General features: G+C 47.2%; 2 protein-coding genes across 2 annotated transcripts; one reads left to right on the forward strand and one right to left on the reverse strand.

Annotated features, from left to right (window-relative positions):
* Positions 1 to 17,386: 17,386 nt before the first annotated feature.
* Positions 17,387 to 18,899, forward strand: LOC135400439 (uncharacterized). Its single transcript, XM_064632272.1, has 3 exons — positions 17,387 to 17,450; positions 17,674 to 18,309; positions 18,763 to 18,899. Exons 1-3 carry the CDS (start codon positions 17,387 to 17,389, stop codon positions 18,897 to 18,899), a joined length of 837 nt encoding a protein of 278 aa, XP_064488342.1.
* A 962-nt stretch (positions 18,900 to 19,861) lies between these two features.
* On the reverse strand, positions 19,862 to 20,849 carry LOC135400441 (uncharacterized). Its single transcript, XM_064632273.1, has 2 exons — positions 20,195 to 20,849; positions 19,862 to 20,105 (listed from the first exon to the last, which is right to left on the reverse strand). The coding sequence occupies exons 1-2, from the start codon at positions 20,847 to 20,849 to the stop codon at positions 19,873 to 19,875; spliced, it is 888 nt and encodes a 295-aa protein (XP_064488343.1). The 3' UTR covers positions 19,862 to 19,872.
* Between the last annotated feature and the right edge of the window lie 9 nt (positions 20,850 to 20,858).

Raw genomic sequence — 20,858 nt, forward strand, 5'->3', positions numbered from 1 at the left:
TGTCGCGCACAACGTGCTATGGTGATTAAAGACCGGATGAACGGAACACATAGTTGACAGATTTCTCGGACGCAGCAAAGGTTTATTTGCAGAACTCAATCCTATAGACTAGCACAGTTCCCAGAGCTGGCTATCTCGATACCCTTTTAGTGGCCTTTCAAATCTGTCTGGTTCTCCTTACGAAGCTACTAAGTAACTTAGTGGATCCGTGGAGATAACCAACGCGGGGACTGTGTAAGAAGATCCTCACTTGTCGCTCTCCCTCCCCCTCAGGATTATCTGAGAGTATGGTGTTGGGCTGTGCAAATAAACATTTGCTGTGTCTCCGAAATTTGTAGCGTCATCTTGGTGCTCCGTGTGTCCGTCTTTTGTCCAATCGCTATGCACCAGACAGTATGTGCCCTTCGCAGTCCTTTGATGTAGACTAGCGTTGCATCTCTCCTCTGCATGTATCGTATCTCTTCTAGGCGAGTGCTACAGGTAGAATTCCTGACCTGATAATAAGAACAATTCGTGGCTGAACGTCGCGGGACAACTATGATCATGAGTGACGCCACAGTGGTCGGTTTGTGCGTAAATTTTGCCCACCTCAGTGTTGTTTACCGTGCGCCGAAATCGCAAGCCACACCGTATTTAATGTCCCTCACAAAACAACCACGAATGAACCACCTAACGTCCATACTTGAGCCGAACGTCTTTGCCGTTCTGGGACCAGCTGTGAACATCTCTGTTTGAATCAGCTTCGCGCGATCTCAAAAGTACGGCAAAGATTCACCGTGAACGTATGGGGGGTGGACATGCTTCGCGCTACCTTAAAAGTACGGCAAAGGTCCCCCGTGAACGCACGGGGGATGGACGGCGCGCGGCATCCCACCGCTCAGTAGGTGGCACTCGCAGAAATCTTTGGAATCACGTGATCTTCGTAGTGTGCGCATGCGCACCAGGCGAAGCCTGCTTGCCGCAGTGAAGACATTAAGCCCAGTCCAGCGACTTGTCGTTTTCATGATCCCCTGACCATCAACTTGTTCTTGCGCTCGTCTGAGGTATGTGTCTTATTTTGATACAACAACAACAACATAGATGAATGGATGATGATGATGATGTGGGATGTTTCCCTGTGATGAGTGCAGGACCCTACCCCATTCCAAAAAGGTTCACATGAAAGGATGGCGAGGGAAGGAAATCCCTACAGTTCGTGAAGGAGGCCGGTGGCCCTCAGAAAGGAAAGAAAAGCGCCAAGTGCACGGCACTGATGTCCAGGATTACTCCATGGGCCGAGAACTTTGCAGATGTTGAATGGCCTCTGATCCAGCATTTCAAGTTGACATTTAAAGGCCCGTCGCTCGCGTACGTACTGGCTGCAGTCTTCGAGAATGTGTCGGATTGTTGCCGGGAAACCACAGGTTGTACACAGCGCCGTGTTGCTGTGGCCCAGCCTATACCGTAGTGCAGGGGTGAATGCGACGCTAAGTCGTAAACGACGTACGGGAGACGTAGAGAGGCGAGGGAAACCGCCTGGCATTTCAAATAAAAGCGTTGGGTCAACAGCATACAGAAGCGACCACCGGGTGATGTCATGACACCATTCCTGATGGGCCCAAGGCGACGTCAACGCGGACAAGAGGGACCGCCTATCCCCATTCGAAAGTAGGGTAGGGACTGCTGAGCGGCGATGGTGAGCCGCAGCAGCTGCCCGATCCGCTACTTCATTGCCTCTTATTCCAATGTGACTAGGGACCCATTGGAGGGTGAGCCGGTGGCCCCTGTCTTCTAAAACCTTGAGCGTCGTCAGGATGTTCACTACCACCGGAGCCAAGGAGCCCGCGAATCTGTGTAAACCACCCAGAGGCGGGGGTGGTGACCCAAAATTGACTTTAGGAATAGCAGGATGGCATACAACTCCGCAGACGTGGCCGATGTGCGGTGCGATAGGCGGAACCCACGTGAAATTGACTCCTCTGGAATTACAAATGCCGCAGATGAGCCGCCAGTAGTGGAGGAACCGTCCATTTATACGGCGGTTTGGTTTCCGTATGCAGCGTCCATCCACTCCAGAGTAGCCTGCTTGAGGACTGGAGCAGGGGTTTGGCTCTTCGGCCCCTTGATCCCCGGGATGTGATACGAGATGGATGGTTTCGGCAGTGTCCATGGTGCTACTGAAGAAGAAGCGGTTGGGGCAACAGTGAAGGCAGGTATATGGTCCGTTAGTTCTTGCGCACACTGCGCGATTTTGCTGCGGTTCCGCTTACGAAGCTTATGTACCAGTGGGTGACGGCGATGGTGAGCGCGCAATCGCAAATAGTGGCGGAAAGTTTCTCTCTTGCGGAGGACGCCAATTGGGAGTTCCCTGGCTTCGGCTACCACCATCCTCGTCTCAGCGCAACGCGGAACGCTAAGACAGGTCCGCAAGCTGCGCGCCAAAACGCAACGGAGCTTGTGTTCGGACGTCCGTGAAAGTCCGTGCAACACAGGAAGGCTGTAGACTACTGAGCCACGAACAAGCGCTTTGTGGATTGCAAGAAGGTCCCGCTCAGTACATCCCCAGCGCAAGCCGGCAAAGTGACGTATCACATTTCCCCTACGTTGCGCCTTTGAAGTGAGATAATCAATGTGTCTTGCCCACGACAGGTTGGGGTCCAACACAACACCGAGGAACCTGTGGTGCCTGACCTGCCTTAACGGGGATCCCACGATGTGTACTTGGAACCGGCGCATCTCTTTCCGGGTAAACGGAAGGGTAGCACTTTTCTCAGTGGAGATGTCCATCCCTGCGTTCAGGAAGTAGGCATGTATGGCATCAAGTGAGCTCTGGAGTCAACGCTGAATTGCAGGGCGGGACTTGCCCACTATCCAGATGCAGATATCATCAGCATAGATGGACAGATGCACCCTCCGAGGAAGGCACCCCTTGAGGCCCATCAAGACAATGTTGAATAACAGGGGGCTAAGGATCCTTCCCTGAGGAACTCCCTGTGGCACAGTGATCTTTTCCGTGTCCCCATCGCCTGTAGTAACGAAAATCTTTCGTTGACGGAGGAAGTCGGAGAGCCACATCAGCGCCCTATGAGGCACCTGGGCCTGCAACAACCCATGAATAACACAGGATGGCTTACGGAATCGTACGCCTGTTTGATGTCCAGGAAGACAGCCATCGCTATTTGTCTTCGCGCCTTCGCTTCTTCGACCGAAGAGACTAAATCGAGCACCGAATACATGGAGATACGGTGCCTGCGGAAACCCGCCATTTCCTGAGGAAAAACAGATCTTCGCTCCAGCCACCACTCGAGCCTGTACAGTATCATACGTTCAAGGACCTTGCCTAAGCAGCTGGTAAGGCTCACGGGTCGGAAAGACGCCAGATCAGAGGGTTCTTTTCCCGGTTTCAGGATGGGGACTACACGTGCCTCCTTCCACGCAGCAGGGACCTGCCCATCCCTCCATGACGTGTTAGATTGATAGTAAGTATTCACTTCCCTTATTTTTACGATTGTGCCGCGTTTGGGGTGCGAGAAACGTGCACAACAAAATGTCTAAGAGCACGCGGCATCAGCAGCTATAACTGACTAGGCAGTGTTGCCACATCTACAGGTTTGTACGGAGATCTACAGATTTTCGGCAACATCTACAGATCTACATATTATTTCTGAAATCTACTGATTTTTTTACTCCATGATGAAACAAGCATGAGCATGACACAAAATACACGAACATACACAATGACTTTTGTGTGTGTTGTGTATTTTGTGCAGTCCATGCTCACGCAGGCTTGTTTCATCGGTTTCATGAACCGGCTAGTCTGCGTTTACGCTATGATGTGAGATTTTTAAACAATTCTTAAAAAGTTGTGACGAGAACCCCGATTCACGATGCGTCACTCTTGGGTGAAAAAAAAAACTAATTTTTAATTTCATGCTTGGCCCGTGTTGTTCGTGTTAAAAATGACTGTCAGTATAATCGTTGATATTTTCTATCACTCGTGGTACTGAAGCTGTTCGTACTTAATCACACTATATAGATACCAATCAACATAGTTAGATAGCGCTTATGTGTTGATTTGCCTGATGATGATGCTTGATTTGGTTGTTCATTCTTGCTGCCTCCACTGTAAGCAAATGGCCCTTGCTGTCGTCCACTGTCCTCCAGGATGCCTGCATGGCCGTATAACCTACCTGGTGAAACGGCTTCGATTTTGCTCTGCTAGTTTATAAACAAATTATGTAACGAATAAACAAAACACCGTCCATATTTATTACTGCGCGCCAGCGGAACTAATCCTTACGAGTGGTGCAGTTCACGCGAGCGAAAGAAAGAAAATAAACGTAGCAGTAACAACAGATAACACTCTGAGCCAAAAAAAAAAAAAAAATGATGCTAAACCTCTGATAAGTAGGTACCCTAGCAGCACAATTTCTTGCCCGGACGTTGTGGTAACTGAAATGGTGCAAAAACGTGGCTAATGTCCTCTTGAAAATCTGCGGCAGCAACGTTGCTGGAAAACATTTCTGCAACATTGCGACTGCACTAGAACCATGTTTTCCCAACACAAATACAAAATTGAGGCAACATTTCCATCATGTTTCCGCAATATTGACACTGTTACAGCAATATTCTTCAACGCAAACACGATATTGAGGCAACATTTAGGTAATGTTTCCGCTGCATTATAACACCGTCACAGCCATATTTCTTTAACACACCACAACATTTAGGCAACAGTATTGTTACGTTACCGCAATATTATAAAGCGTTACATCCATATTTGTCGAACATAACACCAGGTAGCACAGAATGGTACGGCAACATTTCACCAATGCCATAGCGCGATGTTGCCCAACCGTCGCTAATGTCCACGGCTTGAACTTCATTTGCAACGTTCATTTGTAACACTCGGGAAACGTGTACGCAACACCATAACAACATTGCGGCACTGTATGTACACATTTTCCAACGCGTGGGAAGCCCGATGCATAGCTGTTTCCAGAGGTACCATGCCCTTCCCTCCTGATTTGGGTGGGGGAGACTCTTATTGTCATCAAGCAGGGGAGCTACCCATGGATGTAGACTATGCTGAGGAAACCGCTTCAGCATCCCACTGTCTGGAGTAATGCTGTCTAAATGATGCAGAAATACAAAGCAAATGTTGACTCCACATTACTGTGTTGGAGAAATATGGGTGTAACGCTGTGTCTACGTTGCAGAAAGTAAGAAAAATGTTGCATTCATATCGCATTTGTATTGAACTAATGTGGCTGCAATGCCGTCTCAGTTTGCAGAAATACAACACAAGTGTCGCCTGTGCATTTTAAATATTTTGGACAAATATGGTTGTAACGCTGTCTCTACGTTGCAGAATAACACATAATTGCATGACACAAATATTGCCCATATCGTATTTGTGCTGAAGAGATATGTCTGTAATGCTGTCTGAATGTTGCAGAAATACAACGCAAAAGTATTGCATTGTGTTGGAAAGATATGGTTGTAATGCTGCCTCAATGTACCAGCAACATAACAGAAATGTTGCTTCAATATTGTATTTGTGTTGGAAACATCTGGCTGTAACGCTGTCTCAATGTTGCAGGAATATTACACAAATCTTGCCTCAATATTATATTTGTGTTGTAAAAATATGGCTACAACGCTGTCTCAATGTTGCAGCAACATTACACAAATGTTGCCTGAATTTTGTATTTCTGTTTGAAAAATATGGCTGTAACTCTGTCTCAATGTTGTCTCAATATTGAATTTGTATTGGAAAAATATGGCTGCAATGCTGTCTCAATGTTGCCGCAACATAACACAAGTGTGGCCTGAATATCGCATTTGTGTTGGATAAATATGGATGTTAACGCTCTCTCAATGTTGCAGCAACATACATAAATGTTGCCTAAACATTGTAGTGTGTTGGGAAAATATGGCTGTAACGGTGCCTCAATGTCGCAGCAACATAAAACAAATGTTGCCTATCATGGAATTTATCCACCAGTCTGCATTTACGCCATTCTGTCAATTACCGAATATTGTATTTTGCTGGAAAAATATGTCGGTAACGCAGTCTCAGTGTCGCCGTAACATAATACAAAAGTTGTCTCAATACTGTATTTGTGTTGGAAAAATGTGGCTTTAATGCAGTCTCAATGTTGCAGCAGCATAATACAAATATTGCACCCATCTTGTATTTGTGTTGACGGAATGTGGCTGTGACGCTGTCTCAATGTTGCAGCAACATAACGAACGTTCCATCCATATCTTATTTATGTTGAAGGAATGCAGCTGGCACGCTGTGTCAATGTTGCGGAAATGTTCTCCAGCATCGTTGCAAAAATTCAAGGGGACATTAACCACGTTCGCACAATGTTTGAGGTAGCATTTCCGCAACGGTCTTGCAAAATATTGTGGGACTATAAGGTACGCCCAGGTGCTTAGATGAGTAATATCTGCTCGAAGGTGACTGAGCAACGTTCAAGCACTGTTCCTCGGCAACATTGAAGAAACATTGCACTGCCACATTACAGGAACATCGTAAAATCGATAGTAACGTTGGCCCTCTTTGCCAATATTATAATAATGCTTACCAAACATTACATACGACAAAAAAATTGTAAAACGTCGCTCCACATTGCGTAACATTCGCAATATTGCTTGAACGTCGCGGTAACAACGTGTGCTACTAGGGAACTATAGCAATGAACATCGCGTCTGGATTCACACGCGCGAAGCATATGCATATCGTGTTTCATTATATGTAGACATTGGAAAATATCCACATCTGTGTCACGAACAAAATCATGGAACTCATGCTCTACACGACTCGAGCAATGTCTATGATGGACAGAAGGTTGATGATGATGATGATTGGAGCTTTTATGGCGCACGAGCAACTCAGGCCATTGTGCGCCAAGGGGATTGTTGTTAGTGACTAGGTAAAAGCAGAAAGATTAGACTAAAGTTTGCATTTCACAAAAATTCAGACCAAAGACAATATGAGCAAAGCTGGGTAAAACAATATAGCATTTAAATAGCCAATATCTTTAAAATAGTTATAAATTATCGTGAAGGGTAGAAGGGGCTCATCACCCCATGCAGTGTCAACTGATATCGGTAGAACTCTTTAAAGTGATACTGACGATGAGGTTCATGTACAAGACACATGACTAGGATGTGCAGCAAAGAGAGCTGCTCCCTACAGTGCGTGCATTCGGGTGGTTCCTCTCGGCGCAGTCATGGTGGTGGTCGTGGTGGTGGTGGTGGAAGGACTCGCCGTTGTCGGCCTCACAGAGATGGGCAACGTCACGACAGACGCCCTGGGGGAATGTGCCTCCTGGATCGACTTCTAAGGGAACTGTGTCGACATATGTCTGAAAGCGTCTGAGGAAAATCCAGAAAGAACCCCAGACAGCACAGCCGGCACCGGGATTCGAACCCGGGTACCTCCCATTCTCACCGTGACCTGGCGCGTGTGTCCAATGCGTAAACGAGTAAAACCACTGAATGTAAACGGTTTTCAAAACTGGGTATGGTTCTCAAAATTGTGTTTCTTGGCAACCAAGGCTTGTTGTTTTCTCGTGTAGCCCACTCTCGTTACCATTAATTTTCCTCCTCAGGATGGACCTGAGGTTGTGAGAGGGACTCTCCAAAAGGATCACTTCGCTTGAAAGTGCAGCTGCAGCCGCTGCACCTGCAAGTTCATTACCGGGTATCCCAACGTCGCTGGGCACCCAACACAAACCTAAGCAGAGACCTTTTTTCAATACTTTGTTCGCAAGATATTGGGGGCTTGATACAAGATGATTTTTTTGTTGGCGTATTGTACAGATAGCTTGGAGAGAATTTAGCGAATCGCTATAGACGATTGAAGACTTGATCCGACGGTCTAAGATGAAGCTAAGCGTCATGATAATTGCTACAGCTCTGCAGTAAAAATTGATACATAGTTCGGAAGCCGCTGCGACTACGTGTAAGATTCGGTAACCACTGCACACGACATCGATGTGTTGGTCTTTGAACCATCGGTATAAAAAGCAATGTGATCTCCAAAGCTTTCTATGAGATAACTGAATTCTTGTTGGAGAATACACGGCGGACTGCCATGTTTGTTATACGAGGGGCGTTCAAGTCAAACCGGGACTTTCTGTCTCCTGAGTACACAGATGGCTCGCGCTACTTCTTTTTCGTCATTTTCACACGCGACAGGCCTCCGCGTTCACCCCGTGGCGGTCCAAAATTTGTGCAAAACAGAAGACACGAGCTGGACAAGATGGCAGACAACGAGGTGTGCGTGCACGTCGAACAGTGAACTGTCATAACGTTTCTCGTGAATGAAGGCGTAAAGTCATCTGAAATTCACAGAAGACTTCAGGTTCAGTATGGCCACGATACACTTAGCGGCAGCAAAGCGTTTGAGTGCTGCAAACGGTTCCGAGACGGCCGTATATCAGTGCAGGACGATCCCGGCCGGGGCGGCTCAGAGCCCAGTGTCAAAGTTCCAGAGAACACCTAACTTGTATGGATAATATGTCTCGAGCTAAGGTACCGGTTCGACACCGAAGGACAGCCGCTCCCTGATCGGATCATCACGTGCGATGAAACGTGGGTGCACCATTTCACTCCTGAGTCTAAACTCGCATCAAAACAGTGGAAGCATCCGGGCTCGCCAGCTTCCAAGAAGTTCCGGAGCACCCCGAATGCGGGTAAGGTCATGACCACGGTTTTCTGGGACAAAGCTGGCGTCGTTCATGTTGATTTTCTGCCCTGTGCACCACCTATAGTGCATCAGGGTGTCGAACCGCAAAAAATACGGGTTCGGTTCGGGTTCGGGTTCGCGTTGTTTTGATTTCGTTCCGGTTCAGTTCCGGTTCGGCCAGGTCAGAAATAGAACCGGTTCGCAAACCGGTTCGCAGCCCCGAACCGGTTCGCGAACCGGTTGAACGCTTCCGTTATATATGTTCCATAAAACTGCTTTTATCAGGAAATGCGTGGCTAATAGCTTACTGCTGTTGTCTGCGTTGACGTCTTTAGCGGTGAGGTAGCCCTTTAGTGAGAGAAATGAGAAATGGATGAACACTTATTGCAACTAGAGTTCACGCTGTTGAAGCGGTGTAGTCCTGCTACTTTCTGTTCCTAAAATATCTTTTTTGACACGCACAGTGCCAGCAAGATACACTTACAGGAAGCCTAATAAGATGGACAGCGTAACATAGACGACAGTACTTGCCGGCACACTGCCTTCGTAGCGTGAATCGATCTGAAACCGTACTGAAGCATGTCGAAAATAAGCCTGCAAGCCTTACTCTGTCCGAGCTCACAGCAGTGTACTTGTTAATCTACAACACAACGGCAATGTGTCACGACGACACAACTGCGCTACCAATAAGCAGAACCACATTTACTTTTCAAAGCACGACCAATCAAACAGGCACCGTTCTGCTTACGCTCCTTCTCCACTTCTCATGTTTCTGACTTGTTTAATTTGTGCTGCTCACGTGTACAGGGAAATCTTGGGCGCTTATTTGATCACATATTCGTCCCGTAGAGCTATATAATTGGCCTACTCCATCTGTGCTTCATTCGTCCGCGTGGCACCTGGTCTCTGAAGAGTAGACGCCGCACCGCGTGCGTGGGGCGCTAGCCGCGGCACTCACAAGGACAACTGCGCTTCAACATGTTAAAAAGACGCTGAAAGTATACTTACTATACGTCGTCGTCTGACTGCTAGGTGCACATTTCTGAAATTTATGATATAGGCGCGTGATGATGATACCAATGTGTCTTCGTGCGGGGATAGAGAGGAACTCTTATGCTGGCTTCTTTTATGTCCGAACCGTTTTGTTGCGAACCGGTTACCGCTATTATTTTTTACGGTTCTGCTCCGGTTCGGGTTCAACAGTGTCATGAAAATTTCGGTTCGGGTTCGGTTCCGGCAAAAATAACGGTTCGGGTACGGTTTTCGGTTCGGGTTCGGTTCGACACCCTGGTGCATATTACTGCCAGGTTCCAGGGATGTGCATAAGGCGCTGAAGCAAAAGCGGCCGGGCCTCATCACCAAAGCAATCCTCCTCCTACAGGACAATGCACGCCCGCATACCGCGCATCCCACGAAACGCACGTCACAGGAACTTGACTGGGAGTTGCTGCCACATCCTCCTTACAGTCTAGACCTCGCCCCCAACGATTTCCATCACTTCGGGCCACGGAAGGCGTTCCTTGGGCGCCGCCACTTCAGCTGCGACGACGAGGTCAAGAATGCGGTCCGATCATGGCTGCTACGCGCCGGTAAGGATTTCTACGCTGCTGGCATCCAAGTCCTCGTGAAACGCTGGGACAAGTGCATTAGTGCAGCTGGAGATTATGTTGAAAAATAAAACTAATTTCTCGCCTGGAAGTTCATTTTACTTTTGCGAAAAATGAAAAGTCCCGGTTTGACTTGAACACCCCTCGTACTTAGCTAAAGAGTAATTGCATTCTGGAGGTGCGTCCAATGGCGGAGCTCCCACACACGCTTGCAAGATTGGGGTGTGTTACTAAGGAAGCTCATACGCTTCGATTCTCTGTAGCATACGCATACTGAAGGGAGGTATAACCGTGGGTTTTCTGAGAAAGAACTGTTTAAAATGTGCCTTCTTCACACATGGGAGCGCTGGATGTTCTGGGTAGCCTCTCACTCTAAGTACATAAGACGCTGAAACCCACGTCTCTCCAACGACCACTCCTTGGATTCGACATATATGCCCTCAACCGGTGATGTGCGAAAGGCACTGGTGCCAGTGCCAGTGCGCAACTCCTGGTGGTGTACTGGGTTCAAAATGTTGAGAACAGATTCGCGGGCAGATACGAAGACAACGCACTCCTTGGAGTGCTTGGCCTTAGTGGCGCAGGGAGCTTTATATTTCTCGCTGTTTTGCTTTTTAAACCGCGGCACCCATTCTACGTCATGGGAAATACGCTGAACAAACGAAGAGGAGATACGGAAAATGACAAGCTCGTGGCCGACGTTGAAACATGCAAAAAAGTTGATTACTACAGAAAACGTCTGCTCGCTTCTAAAAGAGAGAGATATATAGAAAAGTTTTAGTCTAGCTCCATGCACAGGAACAAGATCCTATGATGCTCCTGATTTTATCCCACATTTGCCCCCATGTGTTGCCCGCAGGATCATCTTTGGAATCTCGTTCTATCTTTTCAGACAAATTGGGGAGCCTGCAGGGATGTCTGCAGGATGTCATTTCTGTCCTTGAGTGATATACTCAGGATGAACTAGGGACGTTAGCGTGTTCGGCGCTAGAAAGTTGAATTGTTCGTTGAAGGCATAAATTATACATATGAAATTAAATTTTTAAAGGAGCATGGAAATGATCGGAATAAAATATCACGGAAGAAGTAGAAATTACGATTCTGAGCCCTGTGATACATATTCCCACAAAGAGTTTGAGCGTAGCACGCAATCCTGGCGCGCGAGGGAGCTTTGAATCTCGCGGCAGAAATGCCCCCTCACTCGGCTGCCAGCCGCTGACGTCATATGGCCGCGCCGTCTTTTCCTTTCTTTTTTGCGATTTCTCTGGCGTCGCGGCGCCGGCAAGCCGACCGAGCAGAAAGCGTTGTTGTTCATCGGGCGTCGTGGAAAGGACAGGTGATGAACTGAACACTCTTTAGGCGACACGTCTGCTCTTCTTGACGAAACGTTTTATGGAGTTGGAGCCTAAGCTCCGCCAGCTTCGATTTCGCCACACGAATGTACCGGAGGCTGGTAAGTGATGCTGCTCAGTGTGAACGAACATTCGGATTGAAATATAGTACTTCTTCTTGGTTACAAATGCACACTCATGAACACGCGGCGCAGTGACCAGTGTTTTCATTTGAAGAGGTCGTCGACCATCATGACTTCTCGGTGTTGTGGTCAACACTATGGGCTCTGAACCGCATGGACACTGGCATCTCCGAGGCGAAAGAGCGGACCGATGAATGCATAGCTGTGTAACATTGAGCTTACCATATCTTACTGATACCAGGAGCGCGACGTCTCCACAAGCACAACAACATGGATACCAAAATAAAGTCAGTAGAATTCATCTGCTAGCGATCTGTGGGAAACCCCAAAACACATGGCCAAATAAGCGTTTCCTTTTTTTGAATGGTCATACGCAGCATACAACAATGGCACATGGAATAAATCTCCAACTGTGAGGTATGTATTTAGTCGTATCCAGACCTATAAAAATTACTTTTCCAAAGTAATTGAATTACGGTTACATGTTCACAAAAGTAATTAAATTGCAGTTACAATTACTCATTTTCTATTGTAATTCAATTACGATTACAATTACTGAAAAAGTAATTGCATTACACTGAATTACATTTACAAAGTTGACTGCAACATGCAAATGACGTGCAAACCGCAAGATTTCGTGTACACATTTGTTGCACATGTTCTGAAAGATGGTGGTAGTTGGGCTTGTGGTAGAGAAACAAGTTAGAGAAGTCTAACCGAAGGACAAGTTCCTTGCCATGTTAAAGTAACGCCGAAAATCACAGTCAAAAGGCTTTCTTTGTTCAGGTATGTGAACAAAGTGCAGATCATGAGTGCATGTGTTGTGTTCCTTCTTAAAAGGGTTGTGAATCCAAATCCAAATATTACACAAAACTGTGTTTGGAATGTAGATTTATTGGTGCCAAACATTTCCGTCGAAACGCTATCACGCTGCGCTCCCGCGCCACTGAGTTATGGCGCTTTGAATATGAGGAGATACTTTCACTCTTGGCTTGCCTCCTCCTCGCCCGATCTCGGTATGACGTAGTACCGAGCGCGCCACGGAAGTGCGGAGTTCCCGTCCTCATGACGACGCCTGTAAACAGGGACGCGGCGAGCGCTGGGACGCGACGCGGCGAAGTGAAATGAGCGGAAGAGCTATGACGTAGAGCCATAGAGCAACTGGTCAAGGCGTCACTTCCCGCCCACTTCATGGAGCTGCCCGGCACCGTTTGGCGCCACGGTCGGCGGGGGCCTCAAAAATGGGAGATTTTTGAAATTTTGTGGCATAAAAAGTAATAGGAGGTGGGAGGTGAGACTTTGGGTACGGAGTGCGTGGAGTAAGGCGTACAGACTCTGCCAGAGACAAAGTTCTATCCGTGTGGTTTCTCAACCCCTTTAAGTCCTCGTCTTATAGCGCTCAGCAGCAATATGGTCATGAGTGCAGCTTGTAACGTCCATTGGGTTTGAGGAGTAAGGTATTCTCAAAGTTATTTTCTGTAAGGCTGCCACGTCTCCTTGTCATAACAAGACCACCAACCGAAAACAGACGCTCCACTGGTGCACTGCTGGGCAGCCCAACATTGTACTTCATGAACACCTCGAGATCACAAGGAAGATCTTTCAAGCACTCTAACGGCTGAAGTGCGAGTCGATACCCACAATTCGTACTCCTTTTCCCAAGGCGCAAGAGTTTTCCTTCCATATTGGAATGTAAAAAATCTGTACCGAAACGAAAAATGTACCGATCTGAATCGAGTCTTTGGGTAATCACTGTGAAAAAAAAGTAAAGAAACGGCGTGGAACTGACCCAAACCTTAAACATTGGGCCTTCCCAAACAGCGTTCAAAGTAATTCCGAAAGTAATTCAAAATGCGTTACGCGTTATGTGTAAAAGTAATTCAATTACAGTTACAATTACATAAAACCTAATGTAATTCCGGAAGTAATTAATTACTAAGAAAGTAATTAATTACAGTAATTCAATTACTTGTAATTAATTACTTTACAGGTCTGGTGTATCATATATATGCTGCACACACAGGCAGAATACTGTTCACTAATTAACGACACCTCAGCAGAATCGGAACAGAAACCACAACCGCGTACGATCCACCTCAACCCGGGCCGTCACGGCAACACAGAGGCCTAGCCACACCTTTTACACTGACCGCAGTCTTGTTTTATGCAAAACGTACGAGACAAATCATGTAAGAACGCAAGTGAATGTCAAACGCACATAAATATAGCAACAGCGCCTCAGTCGGTACGTCGCCACGATTGCAGAGCTAGCAGACGATTCTGGCGGGGAGCGGACGCTTCCGGCAGCCAATGAAGTGGTCGGCCGCCTGACGTCACCACACGCCACACTCGGCTTGGGGGAGACTGTCGCCGCGGAGCGCATTCTCGCAAACTAATTTTCTCAGGAAATTCGCGCTTTTCGAAGGAAATATTTTGCGTGACAGTTTATGAAGGTAGTATGTTGATATCAAGCGGGTGAGAAATATATTTTCCAAATGATTTCCATGCGCCTTTAATGTTATGAAATTTCCCACAGTTCTTCGCATTGCGCTACCTGCAGGTGATGATGATGAGGATCTCCTGCGTTTCAATGCATGAGCAAGGCGAAACACGTTAATGTTCATAACGCTAACGGGCATATTACTTTGCACTTGGTGTTACAAAAGAACCAACGTGTCAGTCGTTTCAGTCATCTCCGCTGTGTGATGCACAGCAGGAGGTTACACTGCAGGTTACTTCAGATATGCAGCTTAAGAAACGCCTTCTCCCGAGTCAGTTATAACTAGTGATGTCACGAGCCTGGCAAGGTTCGAGTTCGCAAAAGTTCGAAACTTTCTAACTTTTCTCAGAAAAATTCGCAAAAGTTCGACTTCACCGCGCATGCGCAGGCGTGACCTGCACGGAAACGTAAATAGTCCAGCGTACGCCACTCTAGGCTTAATTAGGCTTAATCACATCAGACAATATGTCTTCCTGTACCGTATCTTCGATAAATCAGTTAGCTTTCCTTCGATTTGTACTTTTCTAGCAAGAGAAACTTACCTGCGCCTACCACGGTACCACCTAGCATTCCCACATACACCTTCGCAAAGTAAACAGACAGTCGGTAAGAAAAACAAAGCACGTAAGGACAACGGCGCAAAACAGTTAGCAGTTCAATCTTAAATATACAAACTTCGATTACCACGAAGACAGAACACCAGTGGGCTCTGGACGACTTCGCCTACCTATCATCCAAAACCCAACGAAAAAAAATCCGCTCAATTCAGCTTGGAACTTCTGGGAAACAAACAAGAAATTCGAAGGTTCGTCGAACCTTGCGAACCGCCATGTTCGCAGTCGAACCGCGGGATCACAAAAAGTTCGTGACATCACTAGTTATAACTGCTGCCGGGTGCTCTTACACATTTTGTTGTGCGAGTTTAAAAATATAAAATTGGGAGTAGTTTTACACATAGGGTGAGTCTGCCTATTTGTGTGGCCTCAGCTGCACGTGCCGCATGGTAGGACTGCGGATAATTTCGACCACCTGGGATTCCTTTGACCTTTCTTCCGCGCCACACACGGCCCAACTGTACAGATAAAATAAATGAATACTTGCTATCAGACTAGAACGTGGACCTCAGTCTCCACTACTCTCCACTGCGGCGAGCAGTATTCGCCTAGCGCATGCTCGCACTACGAAGATCACGTAATTCCAAAGATTTCTGCGAGCGCCCCCCGCTGAGCGGCGGTATGTCGCGCGCCGTACATCCCCTGTATGTTGGCGGTGAACCTTTGTCGTACTTTTGAGATAGAGCGAAGCGGTATTCAATGAGATGCCCACAGCACGTCCCAGAACGGCGGAGACGTCCGGCCCATGTATTGACGTTCGTGGTTCCTTCGTGGTTAAGTGGGTTGTACTCTGCGGCCAACTGCTGGCGTCCCCGACCGCTTTCGAACCGGCAACATTCATGACATTACATGACATTGGACCACCAACAATTGCAAAAAAACTGCCCTCAGTTCGTTTGTGGGTTCATCCAAGCCTAACGTCGAATAATTTGCGATAACCCCCACGGTGTCACTTCTGCCTCAACGATGTTTCACAATAGTTTACGATACAAGGTGACAGTGCTGTTAAAGTGTCCAGCCGGCTTGTTCCTTAAAAATTAGTATTCCGCATTAAAAATGTACTATTGGAGAACCTACGAAAATTTTTGCGAATTTGTTTTTGTTTTGTTTTTTAAGGCAGCCTTTGTGGTCAATGATATTTTTGATGCACGAAACTCATAATTACTCACCTTCTTCGAGCCACAAGGCCTGCCGTCAAACGCAGCATACCTTACAAACCTGAAGAAAACGGCGCTTGTAACTTGCTCTAGATCGCAGCAGTCGAAGAAGCAGCTCGTAGGGTCGAGTACTGGCAAGCCCCACCGTTTGACTGTCTTTTCGTACTCCGATTTCAAACGACCCTTGATGTCATAGCGCTGTAAGGATTCATATGTTGCAAGATTAGTCATTCTTTTCCGCCATCATCTCCACAATGTTAGTTGGACACACAACACCGACCTGGCATATATAAGCGAAACGTGATCCCGCGTGTAGAATGATATAATTGTTTTTGGTGATGCGTTTTGGTGATCACGTGGTTGGCTTAGAGATGATATGGTTGTATCATGTGTTGGAAATGGAGTCGTACGCCATTTCTTGACACTTAAGGGTAACTTCACAGACAGGCGTGCGTATGTCTCACTGCCCAATTCAAGTCTGATCTTATGGCTTTTATTCTATGCATGGTTGACCTTTTGTTCGAGCAACGGAAATTCTGCTCGTAGACGGCCATTTGCGAAAGTTCCAGGGAGCAGCGCGCGCCCTGGGAGGGCATGCCGGGAAATACTGTGCAAAACGACAGCGACGCTACAGACACCAATACGACGACGACGACGATCAGAGACGAGAGCAAATCGCTGTCGTTTTGCAAAGTATTTCCCGGCACGCCCTGACATGGCGCGTGCTGCTCCCTGGAACTTTTTCAAATGGCCTATACACCATGAAAGTGCGTCTCAGCGCAGGGGAGAGGGTAAAGTTTGGACAAAGCACGTGACAACGTCAGTCCACTCAGCAATAGAGGAGCAATAGGCAGCAAGGCAGCAATAGAGGAGTATTTGTTGACGGGCATGGGTCTCCAGATGGGCCCACATAAGAAATCACGTGCGCCTAGGTGGTGGTGTTTGACGACAACCGGCGCCTAGCTGTGCTGTTCACTGTTACCTCCTTATTTGGGAGAGCAACCAATGCAGTCGCTCCACTGAAAATAGGGGAACAAGGGAGCCGCGCAAGCAGCTGGCTTACTTACATAGCGTATTCCATACTATAGACGATTTTACTAATCCCCTTGTGGGGAGCGTCATATTGATTGACCACGGCGACGTCTAGCGGCGCGTCCATCTTGGGCTGTGAAAATCGCTCCTGCCGTAATAGAGCGTCGTACCGTCTCGCGTGTTTCTAGCTTCCATCGTCGTTAGATATTCCACTTTTGTGTCGTTTTGTTGAAGGGTCATTGTGAGCTTCAATTATTTGTTAGTAACATAACTGTTGTTGCGTGCAATTTGTCGTAGCGATCGGCAGCATCGCGTCGGCATGGCCTCATCGGCCTCGTCGTCGTCGGGACGGTTGTCTTCGAAGCCTCCAGTGATGGTGGGAGGTAAGTGTTTGTAATTGCATTTCTGTTTACCATGCTCAGGTTTCAATTTTGTCGTTTACGCACAGTAGACATAGCTAGGCCGTCACAAACAATGCGACGGAGGCTTCCTACGTTAATATGGAAGCTCAGCAATAATTATTGCGCCTTTCCGTGACCGTGAATGAGCTTTAGGAATTAACTACAGTGACAAAGTTGTATTTAATGCACGTGTTTGTTGTTCCAGACGGTCAATACTACGCACACCCCGATGACATCTCGGCTTGGACCGACGATCTTCGACTGTGGCCGAACACAACCTCGGGGGACATCGTCTACTATTTGGTGAACTCGAAGGCCTGTGATTTGCAAGATGTTAAAGCGTACAAAAGCCTTGAATCGTATAACTACCTGCAGTGCGGATGGGTAGGGAAGCTGCTGGCACATAAGATAAACAACGACGCTGTGTACGTGCAAGGGGACGTAAGGCCCTCCCAGGCCGTCAACAACAAGCCACATAAAGCGTGGATCTGTGCCAGATACAGTGGTGAAGTTGTAACAGCAGGATGCACGTGTATGGCCGGCAGGGCGAGAGTATGCAGCCACGTCGGTGCGGTATTATGGAAAATTGATCTGGCAGTTTGCAGAGGGCTTACAGGCAGCTCATGCACAGATACTGCTATGCAGTGGAATCAAGGAACGAAGCGAAACGTCGAACCAGCTGTTTTGCAAGATATAACCTTCAGGGTTCAGAAGCGGACAGTTGACAGCGAGGTGAAGCAGGATAGAAGCAAGGATGCCCGGAACAGCCATCCAAAGGGTGAAAAGGCCTTCCAAGATTTTCTGAAGTCATCGCCATTCTCTTTTCTCTTCAACATCAAAGGTACAGTAGCCCGCTTTGCAAATCAGAATAGCTAGCTGTACACAATTGGGAATGGTGTGACACACAAAACACATTATTTCGGACACATAATACATAGCAGGGATAATTTTGTGCAGCTGTACACAATACCAGCTTCATTCTGTTTTGCATCTTGTAATTTACTTTCGCCGCCTCGGTGGCTTGGTTGGTAGCATGCTGGCCTTCGAATGCCAAGGTTGTGGGTCCAATCCTGGCAGAGGCCAGCAGTTCGAAGGCAGTTCGATTGCTTACACACACCCTCCCCGGGAGGGGCGTTAAGCAGTCCTTGTGTGTGTGATTGCACACATGTTAAAGAACCCTAAGGTGGGCAGAATTAATCCACAGACCGACCACTGCAGCGTCGCTCATGATTGTAGCTGTCTCGGAATTATGATTTACTTTCCCATTGCTAATGTGCATTTTCTTTGCACCCAGGTACACTTCTCTATGACACTATACATGCTTCGTCACGGGAACAAGAGGAAAGCAGCAGCAGCAAGGCACGCCCGTCACCAGCACGAGAAGAAAACAAGGATGAAAGTGAGCAGGACCACAGCAGCCATGACGACTAAGAAAATCTGCCTACCAAATGTGAACCATGCAACAAATTCTTCAACAGCTTTGTTGTTCTTTCAAGTACTGCAGCAGCTGTGCTTGAGCAGCAAACACGCGGGCAGGACACAGAGCTGTGGCATGAAGCGAGACGGTTGAGGCTCACAGCATCAAACGTAAGAAAAGTGCCGAAGAAGGAGACAACCTCATATGAGCGAGCAGCAAACGGTATTGCCAACCCAACATTCTTTGGAAATGCTGCCACAAGACATGGCAGACGGTACGAAGATGCTGCTCGTGACCATTTCATGAGGAGGACTGGCTTAACAGTGGTGAAGTGCGGAACATTCGTGCATGACGATTACCCATGGCTCTCTGCCTCCCCAGATGGACTTATTGAGGCCGAGGATGCCATCCTTGAAGTGAAGTGCCCACATGTTCAAGACTGTAAGGCCATGATTGAAAAAAGGAAATATGACGTCAAACGGACAAGTGAAATGGAATATGTTCTCGCAGAGAATGGCCCAAATGGATATTTCGCACAAGTGCAATTTCAGCTGCTGTGTTCCGGGCGGAAACTGTGCTACTTTTATGTATGGACTGTTAATGACAATGGTGAAGTGACAGACCTAATTGTTAAAGTGTCTCTGGATGCCAACTACCTGGCCCGAAATATTGTGCGACTGCGTAAATTCTATTTTTGTGCACTTCTTCCGATCATTGAGCAGCAGCATAGGAGAGGAAAGTGGGAGCTTAGCACTGTGTACAGAAGGATACTAAAGCTTTGAGTAGCATTAAAGTTTGAAATATTCTAGTCTTGTTTCGATGGATGTTACATGAATAGGGTCGCAGGGAGATGAAGCTACGTAGTACTGTTATTCCTGCATGATACCGTACTAAAAGGTGCAGAAACATTTGCAAATTTTTTTTTTTCTGGCTCTCGTATGATCCAATTTGAGGAGACTGAACACGAAAGTTTTGGTGAAAAGCATTTTACTCAACTTGCTGAGCTTTCTTGTCGCGTTGTCTAATCAACGGAGGTTTTAAGTTACATAAGCCTGCACACACAAACACAATTTTGCTGATCAGTTTCTTTGATTTGATGGGGAGAGGCTGCTGCAGGATGCGGTAGGTTTTGATACGATTAATGGCACGCTCGACGTGGATCCGTACAGATGCAATCCTACGTGTGGAAGTAACATCCTTTTCGCTCAGCTGCTGTTTGCCTGCCAAAGAGAAAAGGAAACCAGTTTTAAAGTAGCCAACAGAAACCAAGCGCAGTTCAGTACATAATTTACTTGGCATGCTTTCTTACCTTTTGTAAACGCAGGCATATTGAGTTTCACACCAGCAACCTGCAAGTGAGTACTAAGGGAAAAACCCCTGTCAGCCATAACTTGATCACCTGGTAAGAAATTGTCCTCTATCCCACAGCTCCTCATGATGTACTTGTCAGACGCTCGGCCTCCGTATGTCTGAGATACGAACATTATCAGTCCATTCGGAGCAATTGCTGTTAGGAATTTTACAGTGTTATGTGCCTTGTAGGCACTGTACGTCTGTGCCCTCGGCATGAGTTTCTTCGGTCGCTGCAGAGTTACCTCGGTGCAGTCAATTATGCAGGTGGTGGCTCCATGCCCGCTTTCCCTGAAACTGGCTGGCATACTTTTCTGTATGTATGAAGCTGGCAACCATTTCACGACACGCTGCATCACCGTGTGAAGCACATCCATTATGTGAGTGATCGTAATGCTCACGCATGGCACAGACACTTTGAATATTCTGGAGAGGTGTCCAAGTAGCAACCCGAGTCGCAACCTCATGAGAGTCATCAACACTTGGTCTTCCAATGTGAGCTGCTTGGTTCTCTTCTTGTCAACTGTAGCAACAGCACGTAATAATTGGTGGAAAGCATCGTAGGACAGTCCAGTGTAGAAGTGGATGTCGTCTTCTGATAAGTTGTCAACCATAGCTCCTTT

This window comes from Ornithodoros turicata, chromosome 7 (genome assembly GCF_037126465.1).
Source record: "Ornithodoros turicata isolate Travis chromosome 7, ASM3712646v1, whole genome shotgun sequence".
Taxonomy (NCBI): domain Eukaryota; kingdom Metazoa; phylum Arthropoda; class Arachnida; order Ixodida; family Argasidae; genus Ornithodoros; species Ornithodoros turicata.

Excerpts from the sequence above, each read along its gene's own strand:
- LOC135400439 (XM_064632272.1), top strand. The coding sequence starts at position 17,387 with ATGGCCTCATCGGCCTCGTCGTCGTCGGGACGGTTGTCTTCGAAGCCT. Across the intron at positions 17,451-17,673 it reads GCCTCCAGTGATGGTGGGAG|ACGGTCAATACTACGCACAC; the intron begins GTAAGTGTTTGT and ends TTGTTGTTCCAG. Across the intron at positions 18,310-18,762 it reads TTTTCTCTTCAACATCAAAG|GTACACTTCTCTATGACACT; the intron begins GTACAGTAGCCC and ends CTTTGCACCCAG.
- LOC135400441 (XM_064632273.1), bottom strand. The coding sequence starts at position 20,849 with ATGGTTGACAACTTATCAGAAGACGACATCCACTTCTACACTGGACTG. Across the intron at positions 20,106-20,194 it reads TATGCCTGCGTTTACAAAAG|GCAAACAGCAGCTGAGCGAA; the intron begins GTAAGAAAGCAT and ends TCTCTTTGGCAG.